This window comes from Myotis myotis, unplaced genomic scaffold (assembly GCF_014108235.1).
Source record: "Myotis myotis isolate mMyoMyo1 unplaced genomic scaffold, mMyoMyo1.p scaffold_m19_p_14, whole genome shotgun sequence".
In the NCBI taxonomy this organism is placed as follows: Eukaryota; Metazoa; Chordata; class Mammalia; order Chiroptera; family Vespertilionidae; genus Myotis; species Myotis myotis.
Genome location: NW_023416318.1, coordinates 55176222 through 55190219, shown reverse-complemented (window position 1 = coordinate 55190219; position 13998 = coordinate 55176222). Strand labels below are relative to the sequence as shown.

General features: G+C 55.1%; 1 protein-coding gene across 10 annotated transcripts in view; it reads right to left on the bottom strand.

Moving 5' to 3' along the window:
* MYT1L (myelin transcription factor 1 like) overlaps window positions 1-13998 on the bottom strand; it is a 301658-nt gene that overhangs the window by 57480 nt on the left and 230180 nt on the right. For 9 of the 10 annotated variants that reach the window (XM_036335449.1, XM_036335455.1, XM_036335454.1 and 6 more), the window contains 4 exons: window positions 10811-10945; window positions 6694-6784; window positions 5181-5288; window positions 1518-1729 (listed from right to left, as the gene is read on the bottom strand). In XM_036335449.1, coding sequence (XP_036191342.1) covers window positions 1518-1729; window positions 5181-5288; window positions 6694-6784; window positions 10811-10945 — 546 coding nt within the window. The remainder of the gene's footprint in view (window positions 1-1517; window positions 1730-5180; window positions 5289-6693; window positions 6785-10810; window positions 10946-13998) is intronic. The other variant, XM_036335457.1, reaches the window with a different exon arrangement.

The following is a 13998-nucleotide window of genomic DNA, read 5'->3' as shown; positions in this document are numbered from 1 at the left end:
ACACACAGTACTAACGTGCCCAACAGCACACAGTCCTCAGGGAAGAGCTGAGAACAGACAGGCAGGTTTGCCTCCTAACCCACCGAAGGCACTGCAACCCCAGACGCACTCTACCGGCCACGCTCTCGCCCAGCCCAGCCAGGACAGTGGGGGCAAGGACTCAGGCCATGGAGAACAGCAGCGACAAAGAGGCGGGTGAAAATGAACAAGTCAAAGCACTCATCAGATCTCTCAAAATTGGAAATGATATCAATAGAATCCTTAATTATGTGAATTCAATTTCTTTTGATCCTTCATTTGCAATCAAATGAATGAAATAATAAAAACTGAAATTGGAAAATTATTACAAAATAAACAAAAATACTTATTTTCTATTATACTGTAAACCACTTTCTGTTCCCCATTTATATTAATTCCTATATATTAAGAATTGATACATGCAAAGATAATATTTGATGCATCAGAGAAATACTCTATTCACTATACAAATTAATTGTTATTAAGGCAAAGAATGACTAACATAACTTTGAAAAAGGTGTAGCTACTCATATTGAATTATGAGACGGTTTCAGAACCCCCACCACTCAGCTGAAACGGTCTGTGTGCTGTGATTTGAATTCCGTCTCTCAGAGAGGAGCGTGCCCGTCTCCTGCCTCACTAGAAAGCGCCAGGAGAGACTTCTAAGTCACCACAAGCTACGCAGCCCACATGCCAGTTAGTAAAATTTGCCAACTAAGTCATATATCCTGGAATTTAAAGTAGAATTGTGGTTAGATAAGTAAACGCCAAGATATGTGCGTGGTCTTCCCGTCTATTGTTCAACCACTAACCACGATAAACGTGACCCAGGCACACCCTGGCGGTGGCCGAGCCCACGGTGGACAGGAGCCGGGCTTTTCCTGATGCGATGGCAGAGTGCGGCCGTGACCCAGCCGGGCCCCACCAGGTGGCTCTCCCAGGCCCGCTCCCAGGGCAGAAGAGAGCAGGTCCAAGCCTGCTGGAGGGGCTGGGACCCCCTCGGAGGCTGTCCACCCTCAGCTGCACAGAGCAATCGTGGTGACTTTAAAATCCCACCACGCAGGGAACACCTGAGCTTCTGGTTTGGCCGGGGTGGGAGCCGCCCGAGTGTCAGACTTCTACGTCACTCGGACGACTCTGCACCCAGGGTCGGAACACGGGGCGGGTGGGGGTGCAGACCTCCCCACACAGCCACGGATTGGGGGCCGCTGCTGCCGGCTGTCCAGGTATCTGAGCTGGGCCACCAATTAAAGGACGTTTAGGAAGGTGAGGACATGGTCTTAGTGACGGCAGGCCAGAGGAGCCGAGGCCCTGTCCACACCCGTAGCCCTGCCCCCACCATGGGCCTCTGGTTCTGAGGAAGAGGCCCAGGGTGGCGTGCTGTTCCTGGTGCCCAGCAAGTGACCACATGCGCGACCCGCTGGTAGGAAATGGATATACACAACACAACATCATCAAGGCAAGCGTGACTCTCATGTATAAGAGTGTGCACCTCCTACCATCATATCCTTTGGGGGATATGTCCCTGGTTTGCACCTTGGGAGCTATGGCCCGCTTGCCGTACGTGTGGCTGTCGTAACTGTTGTACTCAAACGACGTCTTGGAGTATTTCTCCAGCTCTTTGGCCAGGTTGGAGCGCGGCGTGGTCGTGGGGACGTTGTTCCTGTAGCCGTAGTGAGGGATCTCGAGCTGCTTTACAAAGCACATTGGCCTGTAAGCAAACAAGAAACAATCGACAGCTGGCTTTTTCGGGGCCGCGGGGGGACGGGCTCACGCCGACGCCAGAGCATCTAGCTCTCAGTGGCACTTGGGCCTGGAACCTGGCACGGAAACCATGCCTTGCTTTCCTGAGAAAAAGCTGCGGTGCTGTCATTACACAGCACCACATACGCTAGCCGCCCGACTGTCAACTCTGGCAACAAGACGACGAAAACGGAACTAACTTTCCCGTTTCCCTTCTCTTTTCCTGTCGTGGTGGGCTTGGTGAGGAGACAGGTGTGAGGACAGAAGAACCGCAAGTCCACGTGTTTTCTTCTGCAAAGAGCGAGAGTCACACTCAAATGCAGGGAGCTAAGGAGGCATTTTCCCTTGGAAAGAAGAGGAAATTAAAGAAGTACTCATAGGGCCACAGGCCGAGTGAAGCTAGATACAAATGTGTACGTCTGGACAATAAAATGGAACATGCAGCAATATATTCTGACAAATATTAGCCTACAGTTTCAATATTTTTACCTAGGAGCCATTCATTTTCCTAGATTTTAGAGTGAATTATTTCAGTGGAGGAACCTTCTATTATTATTAATTATTTAAGATTCCATTTTGTTGTGTGTGTGTGTCCAGCTAGTTCTCTATCTCATAAGTGGAATGTTTAAGCTCTTTTTGGAAATTAAGACGTACAAAAAAGTTGTTCCCTTCGCTCAACTTCTCCTCATGTTAACACCTTTATTTACCAAATCACCAAGGCACTTACTTTGATTTCATGAACTTAGCTTATTTACTTGTCAATCAATAAAACAAGGAAGCGATTAGCTGAATGCCCATTATTTGAGGCATTTGCCAGGTAGTATGGAGGGTGGCTGCATAAATGACTAAAACCCCCAACTTTGCCTCAAAGATCCCTGGCTGCACTATTGTGTGTGTGTGTGATACTATTTTAAGAGCCAGTGCTGCAGGGATTCTGGGGAAGGGAGGCCTCTTCTGGCTGTGAGATTCCATCTCCGCGGAGAAGCTGGAGCCAGCTTTACAGAACGGGTAAACCACTAAGGCAGTGGTTCTCAACCTTCCGAATGCCGCCACCCTTTAACACAGTTCCTCATGTTGTGGTGACCCCCAACCATAAAATTATTTTCGTTGCTGCTTCATAACTGTAATGTTGCAATTGTTATGAATCGTAATGTAAATATCTGATATGCAGGATGTATTTAGGCGACCCCTGTGAAAGGGTCGTTCGACCGCCAAAGGGGTCGCAACCCACAGGTTGAGAACCGCTGCACTAAGGGTATGATCAGGGCGTGAGCACAAACAGTCCCAGAAAGAAAAGCCCTCGGAAGGTGAGGCGCGTCTTGGGGAAGCGCAGGAGACTGCTGCCTGGGCAGGTGGGAGTCTGCCCATCTGCTAGTGAGCAAGGCCGCGGGGCTGGGCCGCTCAGCGGAGGAGCCTGGGCAGAGGCCTCAGTGCGAGGCAATCCTGGGTGAGAAAATGGAGGTGGATGGGCCCAGCAGAGGAGAGAAGAAATGTGGACAGGACTGGATGTACTTACTCAAGTCTTAAATTCCTGCTGGAAATCTATTTAAAGGTTTAGAAAAACCATAATTATTTAAATGATTGTAGGTTTAAATGCTTTTCCTTCCTTCCTGGCTCCGTCCGCACCCTCTGAGCGAGCCTCTCTGTGTGTGGACGCTGTGGGAGGACACGGGTGATGGGGAGGGACCAGCCTCGCCTGGCAGTGCCCATGGGGCAGAGGGGCGGAGCCGGAGACGAGGCCTGGCTGCAGGCCCTTGAAAGGACAGAGCAGGACTGATGGCTGTGTCCTTAACCCCTCTTTCCAAGAAAAAGCCGCAGGGTGTATCAGTTACTCAGCCTGCCCTTATCTCGGCCAATGGGAAAGCGGGGGAAACTAGCCCAAGGCCAAAAGTATGCTGTCCCCCCCCCCCCGCCCCCCCACCCCGTCTTTGTGTAACCAGACTCTAGCTGCACCCTGCCCCACCCCCCGACCCCAAGCCCTATAAATTCTTTGTTCTCTTGGGACTCGGGGCTCTCTCTTGCACCCAGTAATGGAGGCGGGGGGGGGGGGGGGCGGGGACCAAGCGAGCTTGTATAGAGACCCTCTGCTTTTGCATCGGACTGGCTCCCTGGCGTGGTTTCTTGGGAATCTTGAAATCTGGGCATAACAAGGACCACAGATGGTTTTTCTTAGTTTTGTCTATTTAAATATTTCCTACTTTCTAAAAGGATTTAACTTTTCTATTGAGTTGAGAGGATCGGCCATGGCAGATCCTCTCTGAACTGGGAACCATACTCAACAGACCACAAAGGTGACGTGTCCTCTGCCTGGTGACTGCGTCCACATGATCTGTCCCAGAGGACAAGGTAACAAAGGCAAGACTGGGAATGTGTGTGAGTTGTGTGAGTGTGTGCGAGTGTGTGTGTGTGTGGAAGTGTGCGCGCGAGTGTGTGTGTGTGAGTGTATATGAGTGTGTGTGGGTGCAAGTATGTGTGTGCGCGAGTGCATGTGTGTGTGAGAATGTGAGGCTGTCTTTCTCTCACAGTGAGGCGGTCACCCTCCCTGGCTCCAAGGCAGGGCCCGGCTCCGGCCGTGTGGACACACTGACTCCGGCCTCGGGCGAGCTGGGGATTAAGCAGCAGGACCTGCAGCTGTGGGCGTGGTGCTCACGGGCAGACATTCGAGCTGATGTAGGGTGAGCGGAGTGTGGGTTTCTCCCTCTCCCCTCTTTTCTAAACTTGATACACGGCGGGCTAAGCCTGGGGGTGCCTGAGGACTTTCCTGGTTTATCCTCTAACGAGGTTTGGGGCAGGTCAGCCCACCCTCTCTGCACTGGGTGTCTGAGGACAGGGGAGGGCAGCTCCGGGCTCCCAGGCAGGCCGCCTCCACGCTGGCCAGGGGGCTCCATCACTGATGTGCTGGAAGGAAGCACTACCGCCACCTGCAGGTGGTGCCTGGCCTCTCAGCCTCGTAGGACCATCCTCTTGGGCAGCATCAGCTGGGAAGGCCCCACCAGCCTCAGCCAGGAGGGACGGGAGGAAACCAGAATCCAGCTCCTCCCGAAGCCCAGGAGCGGCGTCACCTCCTGCCCCCCAGGCCCGTGTGTGTGGGGAGGCTGGGTCTCGCTCCCAGCACAGCGCTCCTTAGCTTCCCGCCTGCCAGAGCCTGGCATCGCCTCCTACACAGCCCGAGCTGGTGGGAGGGCTGCCTGCACAGACCCGTGGCACCGCACACTCTGCCAGGGGCCCTCAAACTGCGGCCCGCGGGCCACATGCGGCCGCCGAAAACATGCATCCGGCCGCCGGGTGTTCTTGCCGCCACTGCCTGTCCTGCTTAGCAGCCGACGCGTCCCGGCCCGCAGTGCGCATGTGTGGAGTGTCTGAGGGACAGGGAACTGGCCCCGTTTAAAAAGTCTGAGGGCCTCTGGTCGGAGCTGTACCTGAGCACCCGGTCGGAGGCCGGGCTGGACTTGGACACGTCGCAGCTCTGGTGCTTTTCCTGGGCCTTTGCCAGCTTCTCCGCTGCAGCAATAGGGCATCCAGAGAGGCTGCAAGCACAGAAAGGGGTCAGCTGTCTCCCCGAGGGCTCCACACACCACCCCCGACTGAGCCACCGCCCCCTCCCTGATCAGCAACCCACATCCTCGCGGGAGCGGGGGTGATTTCCCAACCTGTCTGCTCTCCTGATGGTGGGAACGCGAGAGTGGGTATTTCCTCCCCCAGCAGACAGTGCTGCCTGCTGGCGTGCCCCGTGTGAAGTGCACCTGAAGCTTTCTCACGCCAGCCAGCCAGGCCCAAGACATTCCAGAGAGTGTAAGCCAGTCGGTCAGACCCAGGCTCCCTTCGGGGACGGTCCCTGGGTCTGGAGGAGGGACTGGCCGCGGGGCAGGCCGTCTAGTGGCCCAGGCAGGGCAGCTCTCTGGCTGGCACCAGAGACGGAGGTCTGGGCCGACCCCCAAGCACTGCTGACCACAGGGCGTGGCTGGTGCCCCTGAAGAGGGACGGGGGGACAGCAGGACAGTCCGAGGCCCGCTTGCTGGCAGAGGCTCTGGAGCTGGGTGCTCAGTTCCTTCCCGAGACCATGGTGTCTGCCGCCCGTGTGACTGCACAGTCCACGAACCACAGGCACCGTGGGCCTCCCTCCCTGCACGTGGGGCTGTGTGAGATCTGACGGAGGAGCTGGTCTGTAAATGCAGCTTCGAGTCACGCTCAGCACGACCCTTACTCCCACTGCTGCCTCCTTTGCAGCACATGCCCAGGGCACACTTCAAGGGCTGGGGGTGGCGGGGCTGTGATCTGATTTATTATAAATTTAACACAAGTGACCACACTGGCCAGTGGGAAAAGCCAGCATTAGAGGGAAGCTCCCAGCATTTAGGCTTACAGGTGTGTTAGGCGTGTGGTGCGGGACCAGGCTGCAGGGCACCCTGGGACAGAACCGCTCTGCCTACGGCCAAGGAGCACCTGATGGAAGGGCTGCCGCTCAGTGGGGGTGAGAACAAAGGAGGAAGGAGAACTGGACTTCACTCAGAGCAAAGCATGGCTGTGAGCGGGAAAACAGCAGTGGGCCAGGAAGGCTGCTGATGCCACCCCCGGGCAGGGTCCAGCAGAGCCGGGCAGCCCAGCTCCTTCCTGGATTCCAAGTCCCGCCCTGTCTGAGGGGTGGACCAGTCCCTCCTGACGGGCACAGGGAGCCTGTACTGTTTCTTCCAGTTGCACATGGTCATGGTTCCCTCAGAGGTCACAGCGAGGACGGTGCCTCCCGGGGGACTGCTGCCCCATCCCGAGGTGGGTGCGACCATTGAAACCTCCCATCTGTGACCGGGGGTCTGAGCATCACGCACCGAGTGCGATGGGACCAAGTCTCCATCCTCTGGATGAGGGTGCATCAGGGCGGGAAGAGGCGGGGCTCCCGGGGATCCCCTGCAGGCAGGGCGCAGGGGCTGTGCTTACCTTCGGTGAGAGTTCCTGTTGCTATTTACATGCCCGCGCCCTGTGCAGCCCGGAGTAGGACACTTGAGAACATTCTCATGCATGGCAAGAACTTGACAGGGAGAGCAGAGAAAACACGTGGCATTAAAACACAGCAACGGTCCAGGGACAAGAGGACGCATTCTAACAAAGTGGCTTGTGTACGACTGACGGCCGGCAGACATTCGTGATGGGCATGGTCAGGGGAACACGTGGGAAGGAGGAGAAGGCTCATCTGAGGGGCATGCAGAGCGGGGTGCGCTGTGTGGGGGCTGGAGGTCGGGCTGTGAGGATGTCCCCAGCGCAGCCCATCTGCCCCCCACACGTAAGCACTGGGCACCTGATCGCCAGGCAGCAGCACGCAGACCAGACGGTTCCAACACACGCCTCTGCCTCAGAAACAGTGTCATGAGGGCAGGGCGGCCACGGTGACAGGAACCCCAAGTCTTATTTTTAATGAAATGAATTAAATGGTGGCTTCCCACCTAGGAATTGAACACTTCATTCTTCTTCAAATGAGTGAGCTGGGATAGTCAGTGCTGTGCTGCTGGGCTGGGAGGCCAGCGAGGGGACTCGGTCGCCCACTATGGGGCCCGGGAGTGACCCGCGGTCAGGGGCATGCTCAGCTACTCGCCATGGCCACGGTCAGGCTGTGTGCACAGCCTTGCTCCTCAGTGGACAGGCCACTGCTCTGGGCGGTGGGGAAGGCAGATGGGGTGAGAAGTGAGGGTGGGCAGTCAAGAGAAGTGACCCATGTTGCTGGCCCAGCACACTAGGCTACCCCCTCCCGGAGAACACACGGCAGGAACTGTGGGAGCATCCCTTGGAGTGAGGTCTGCCTCACGGAGGTGGGCGTGGAAGGCCCCCTAAGAACAGAGTCTGCCCCAAGGAGTTCCATGACTACTTTCTACAAACCTCCTTCCTCCAGCCTCCCTCTCCCTGAAGCGTGCACAGCGTCTGTGCTGCCGCACAGGGACCTTATTACTCAGGCCACATCGCACCCCTCACTCTGGACAGCTCCTTAAATCTGGGTTTGCCCCTGCAGTTCTCAGCCGAGTCTGCAGTGATCGGTGGGGGGGCCTGTGCTGCTCCCTCGGGGGACCTGTCTTCCCGGGACTTGGCCGGCTCCCTGGGCCTCTGACGGCAGCACCTGCCCTCTCCCTGCCTCTGGGTCCTGCTCTGCCGCCCGGTCACCGCCGTCACTCACTCCTCTCCTGGCCTCCTGCTGTCACGTCACACCACTTCCCAGGACACTGCTTCTCTCCAATTCACACCATTTTCCTTCCAAGCTAAAAGCTCTCAATACAGTCTCTTTTGGAGATGCAAGCAGCCTCACGCATGCCCGCGGCTCAGACCTCTAACGGCCTGCACCTGCGTCTCCTGCTAAGCGGCCACACAGACGCCCACGTCTCTCCTGCTCTTCCCCGCAGTCCTCACGCCCTTCTCCGGACCTTTTCACAGGTGTCCCCTGTGCAGAACACCGTCCTCTCGGCCCGACGCCGCTCTGCCTGCCTTTCGCCCTCTGCTATCTTCCCCTCGGGCTCCTGTGCCTCTTGCTTTAAGCCTCCTGTCTGGGCCACTCCACTCATCTCTACGCGCACGGCTCAGAGGACAGACCCAGAGCAGCTGCGCGTCTGACCTTCTCCAGCCTCCAGACCTCCCCCCGCAGCCCTCAGGACCGTCAGACCACACTTCCCGTTCCAGAAAACAAATCCACTGTCTCCCTGTTCCTCAGCTCCCTACACCCGTCACTGCTGTCACCACCTGATCGCCCTCCCAGGCACAGTCCCTGCCTTCACCTCAGTCCGCCTGCCTCTCCCATGAGTCCTCCTCCGGCCCTGCCAGCCTGCCCGCCTCCTGTGCCTCTGCCGCCTCCTCCAGCCGGGCTCCTGTGTGGACGGCTCCGGCAGTGGGCAGAGAATGTGTGGTTCTCTCTCTCACAGACAGGCTGAGCGGGACAGCCGTGAGGCCTGAGGTCCCTGGGGAAGGCCTCACCCCTGGTGTCGGGGCGTGTCCGCAGCTGCTGCGGAGCCTGTCCCTAGAGGTCATGCCTGCCCTGTGGGGGCTCCTGGAGGACAGAGCGGGGTCTCGTTCAGTGGGGCGGCCTCTGCTCCTCACACCATGTGTTGCAAACTGGGGCGACAGACCGCTGTAGGGAGTCCACCTGGAGTGCGACTGTTTCCACTTCATGGAGTTCTAAGGAATGATACGCATCCATGTGGGCAGGGATCAGTGGGCCAGTGCCAGAGCTGAGTCCCCACTGTGCCGGGCGCAGGCGTGACAGGCGTGGCCTTCATCTGCGGCTGTCAGGACACGGCCCGTTTCTGCTCCGTTTGGGCTCTTCCGGGAGCATGTGGAGCCAGGAGGACCGTCAGCCCCGAGGAGAAGCCCATCCTCTATTCTGAAGGTGAAAATGTGGGTCTGACCGAGAAACGGCGCCAAGTGGCTCTTTCTCGTAAGGCCTGAGGGCTTCGCCCTAATGCTTCATTGTGCAGATGAGGAAAACCAAGTGCAGAGCGTGTGCCGTGCTCCAGGTGGCGGGCTGGCCAGGATGAGGCCGCTCAGACCAGGTCTCGGGACTCAGGTGTGTGGACCCGGATCGCGCTCAGGCGTCTACCCAGTGGCTCGCACCTGCTCACGCTGGTTTGAAAAGCATGGAGTGTCTTCCACGCGCCAGGCCTGTGCTGACTGGGAAGGAGGGACGCACGTGCGCCGAGGTTTCCTCATCTGAAAAGCCGCTGGCACTGCCTGCGGGCTGCGTGCACGGTGGCCTGGCTGGGGGTAAGCTGCTGCGGCCACATGCTGTCTCCCTGCTCATGTAACACACGGGCAGCGCGGTCCCCACTCCTGCTCTCGGCTGCTGACAGGGCACGTGCAGGAAACAGGCTTATTATTTTCAGCAGCCGTCTGAAAACAGAGTCCCAACCCTTCTAAAATACCTCCCCTGAACAGGCCCCGCTAAGCCTGTCCTAAGCCTCAGCTCCTGGGAACTTCTCCGGGTTCTGCCAGATGGGCCTCAAGTATCCCAAAGTCAGCCACTGAATGGGACCATCCTCAGAAGTCCCTGCAAACAGTCAGCTGATCGTCTGGTCCCATCTCCAGCCAAGTGACTCCACTTTCCTCACTAGAAACTGTGTCTCAGACAATGAGGAAGATCCTGAGACTCACGATCAGGGTCTTAGACTCAAAGGTCATTTCTGAAAATGTGCCATTTCCCTGTGCAATCAGTTCTAATTGTTTTTAGCCGGGCCGGCGTGGCTCAGTGATTGAGTGTCGACCTATGAACCAGGAGGTCACGGTTTGATTCCTGGTCAGGGCGCAGGCCTGGGGTTGTGGGCTTCATCTCTAGTGTGGGGCCTGTGGGAGGCAACTGATCCACGATTCTCTCTTACCATTGATGTTTCTATCTCTCTCTCCCTTTCCCTTTCTCTCTGAAATCAATACAAATATATTAAAAAATAAAATAGTTGGAATACTTCATGTGTTGTGAGAAAGATAAAAATGTATACATTGGTTCATTTCTAAAGAAAATTTAGTTGTTTTTAAAAAATTTATTGCATATTCTCAGAACCTAACTGATTAAAATAAATGTGTGGGATCAAAACCTACCTGCTGTAACCCTCCTCACTTAAGATTTTATTGTGTGGAAATGGTGGGGCAACTATGACATGAAACAGACTTTTGGGATAAAATGCAATAAAATACAAATAGAAATACTGATGGACATTTACACATAATGGGTCCAGATAAGGGGTTTCCTCAAGGCCCCCACAGCTTCAAGCTGGGAGGGATGTGGGACCAGCTGCACTCAGCTCTGCGCTGCTGAGGAGTCTGCCTGAGGCTGCGGAGCAGGTCCAGTGAGCTGCGCCCTGGAGGCCAGGCCTGCCTGGGGGCAGAGGAAGCCGGGTGCCGGGCTCCATCCTAGGGCCAGTCCCGCAGGAAGGACACGAGCACACGCTGCCCGCGGAGGGTGAGCTCTAGAGCCTGCTGGCCCGTGTGCACTTGCACTGGGGCTGCCCGTCAGGACAGATGGAAATGACAGAGGCAAGAGGATGACAGAAGGGCCGTCGGTGTGTGCGGGATCGTGAGGCAGACTTACTTTCCGGAGGGACCCTATCTTTGTGCGGGCATCCGGACAGGCTGCGGTGATGCGGGTACAGCCCAGTTACGTGGCCAGTTCCATCGCACCCTGGGGTTGGACACTTGCTCTCTTTCTTTTCTGCTCTCGAGGGATCTAAAAGCGACAACAGGTGTCAAGAGAGTGAATCCTTTACCCACTGACGACAATGTGCTCACTTCACACTCTGAAGAGACCTTGATGAGTAAAGAGACAAAGCAGGTGGCAGGGAGACGCCGTGGCACTGGGCTTTTGCGTAGGTCTTTGGCTTGGCGTGATTTCTGACCTTAAACAGTGTAATCATGAAGCATACAATATCTTGCTTTCTGTGAAAAAGAAGACAAGACTATCCCTACTGCACTATTGTTTCCCGTGTGTTACATGATAAGCTCACAGAAACCAACGGAATGAGACAGTGACCTTCTCAGAGAACAAAGCCACCCCGTGGTGGTTGTGCAATTGCTGTGAAATTCAACCGTGGGTCCTGCCATCCAGACACCCTTTGGCAGATGGCCTTCTTGTGGAGTGTCTGATTGTAGACAACATAAGGGACAGGTTTGCTGGTGTTGAAATTGCCAGGTAGCACGTCAATTTAGAGATTTTCTGAAAATAAGCTGAACTCTCAGAAGGCACTGCAAGCAAATGACCCAGAGGCGGGACCCCCCTGACGGGCGTGCACTCGGAGCTGCCCCAGCGCGGCCGCGGGCACCGGTGGCTCCTCTGCGTGCACGGGACTGAGGAGGCCCCGGGATGGACGCGTGCACGCAGGTCAGCGGCTCTGCAGCTGCTGGGGGAGGAGCCCGAGGCAGAAACGCAGCCATACTGCTCACATGTACTTCTATGCCCAGAGGGACCCAGTGCATGAACATGCAGAAACAACTCCAGAAACAGTCTAAACAGCGCCGTGAGTGTGCAGAGCATGGTTTCTGAAAACCACCTGCACAGATTATCAACAGACAGTGAGTCTGAGGACCTGATCCAGGGTCCAGTGCTTTTATATTGATACTAGAGGCCTGGTGCAGGAATTCGTGCACGGGTGGGGTCCCTTGGCCTGGCCAGTGATCAGGGACAATCAGGGCTGTCTCGCCCAGTCCCGATCAGGGCCGATCGAGGCTGGCCGGCTGGTGGGGGGCGGGGAGGGACTGTGGGAGGTTGGCGTGGGAGTGCACTGACCACCAGGGGCCATCTCCTGCATTGAGCGTCTGCCCCCTGGTGGTCAGTGTGTGTCATAGCTACTGGCTGGTCATCAGGTCATAAAGGTTGTTTAGGCTTTTATATATGTAGACTAGAGGCCCGATGCATGAAATTTGTGTAAGAGTAGGCCTTCCTTCCCCTAGCTGTCGGCACCAGCTTCTGTCTGGCACTCAGGACCCGGGCTTCTCTCTGGCCACTGGAAGGCCCCCGGGGACCCAGGTTTTCCTTGCAGCCCCAGCTTCGTCAGGAAGGTCATCCGGAAGGACATCTGGTCTAATTAGCATATTATGCTTTTATTATTATAGAGTTTATTAATCAAGCCAATCATGACTGTGAGAAACATGTTTTACTTTTGGTAAAGTATTCATTTTATATAAAGAAAAAAGCCTGGCTTAACATTTTAAAAGCCTTAAGGACTTTTTCTTGAGTCCGTCATGTAAAGGGAAATAGACCAAGGGCTGGCAGGGACATCGACACCCTCTGTTTCCGTAAAAGACCCTTGACTTGTAAGCTAGTGCGCTGCTCTGTGGAACGCGGCTCTTCCAGGTCTGCAGTCTCTAAAACCAGCGCTGATGTTGGTGATTCCTAGATACGCTGTCTGCTGCTTCCTGACCTACTGGGGATCATAGTCACTAGAAACAAATCTAAAAACAGGCTATTGTGATGTCAGCGTTCAGATGTCATGCTGGAGTGTCTCCTACATGCAATCCCGAAGCCTAGCGTTTCACTGCCTTGTAAGCAGTTTCATAATAACATCGGTGTACGTTAATTAATGTAAATACCAAAGCACACAGGAACAGTTTCATAGGAAAATGTTGATTAAGGTCATAACCTAGATATAAATGACTTTAAAGGACAAAATGCAACTTTTAACTATTATTAGTAATTAAGTGTCTCTTTTTCATCAGGACACTTAAGATTTCCTAACAAATCATTCACAGTTTTTGAAAGTATTCTGAAGTCAAGATCAGATGTGTGGGCACAGTGTGGCTCAGACGGCCTCAGGTGCTGGAAGACAGCGGGCATAATCTCCTCTCGATGTGTGAGCCGGGCTGGAGCTGCCACTCGCTTCACCACTACGCCCCCTGCTTTCTTATTTCTTGCAATCCCAATTCGTCTTGAAGGCAAACACTGGAGCAAACACAGAACAACCCAGCAAGCAAACAGACCAACAATTCAACAGCAAACCTCGAAGCAATACCCAAAAGACTCGAGTGCCGGGCTCAGCTTGCTCCTACACCTGTCCAGTGAGGCTTAGGAAGCAGATAAAGGCGTTTCAGGATGAACCTCTTTTGTTTTAGCTCAGGATTCTGGAAAGGTTACTGGTTTATCATTTACATCATTTTGAGAAGATTGCGTCTAAATGAGAATGGTACGCACGTTCCCTTCATCTTTAATAAAATAGCAGAGGAGCTGAGAACAGACTGGACGCTCTGGCCGGAGGGCTGCCTGGCCGTGCTGGTGAGAAGCTATCTCTTTAAACAGGGCACTCATCTCTTTGCCCGCTCTGGGTCCTTGCCTGGCCACACTAATTTGGCTCTGACAAACTGTGGCAACTTCACAAGAAACTGGGACAGTGGGGAACACAATGACTGAGGGAGAAGATCTGGAACAGCTGGGCAGAGGCAGGTCCATGCCCTCCAAGCTCCTCTGGAAAGGCCAAGTCCCAGCCCGCCCTGCTCCGGGAAAAGCATATCTCAGCGCTACTGTCCGTGCCCTCTCCATCCCCACTGATCTAGGGGAAGCAAGCCACTGGAATTCCATTTCTTACACAAAACAAAAACCATACAAAGCAACCATAACAAAACAAAACGAATCCGTATCTACAGGAAACTCTGGGCTTAAAGGAACCACGGAAACCAGAGGAGGGATGCCCCAAAGGCCCATGGCTCCGTGCGGAGCCCACCACAGTCCACTCTGCAGACGTCTAGGTCAGAACCTATCGCGTGGCCACCTGAGCAAGCCCATGGCAGAGA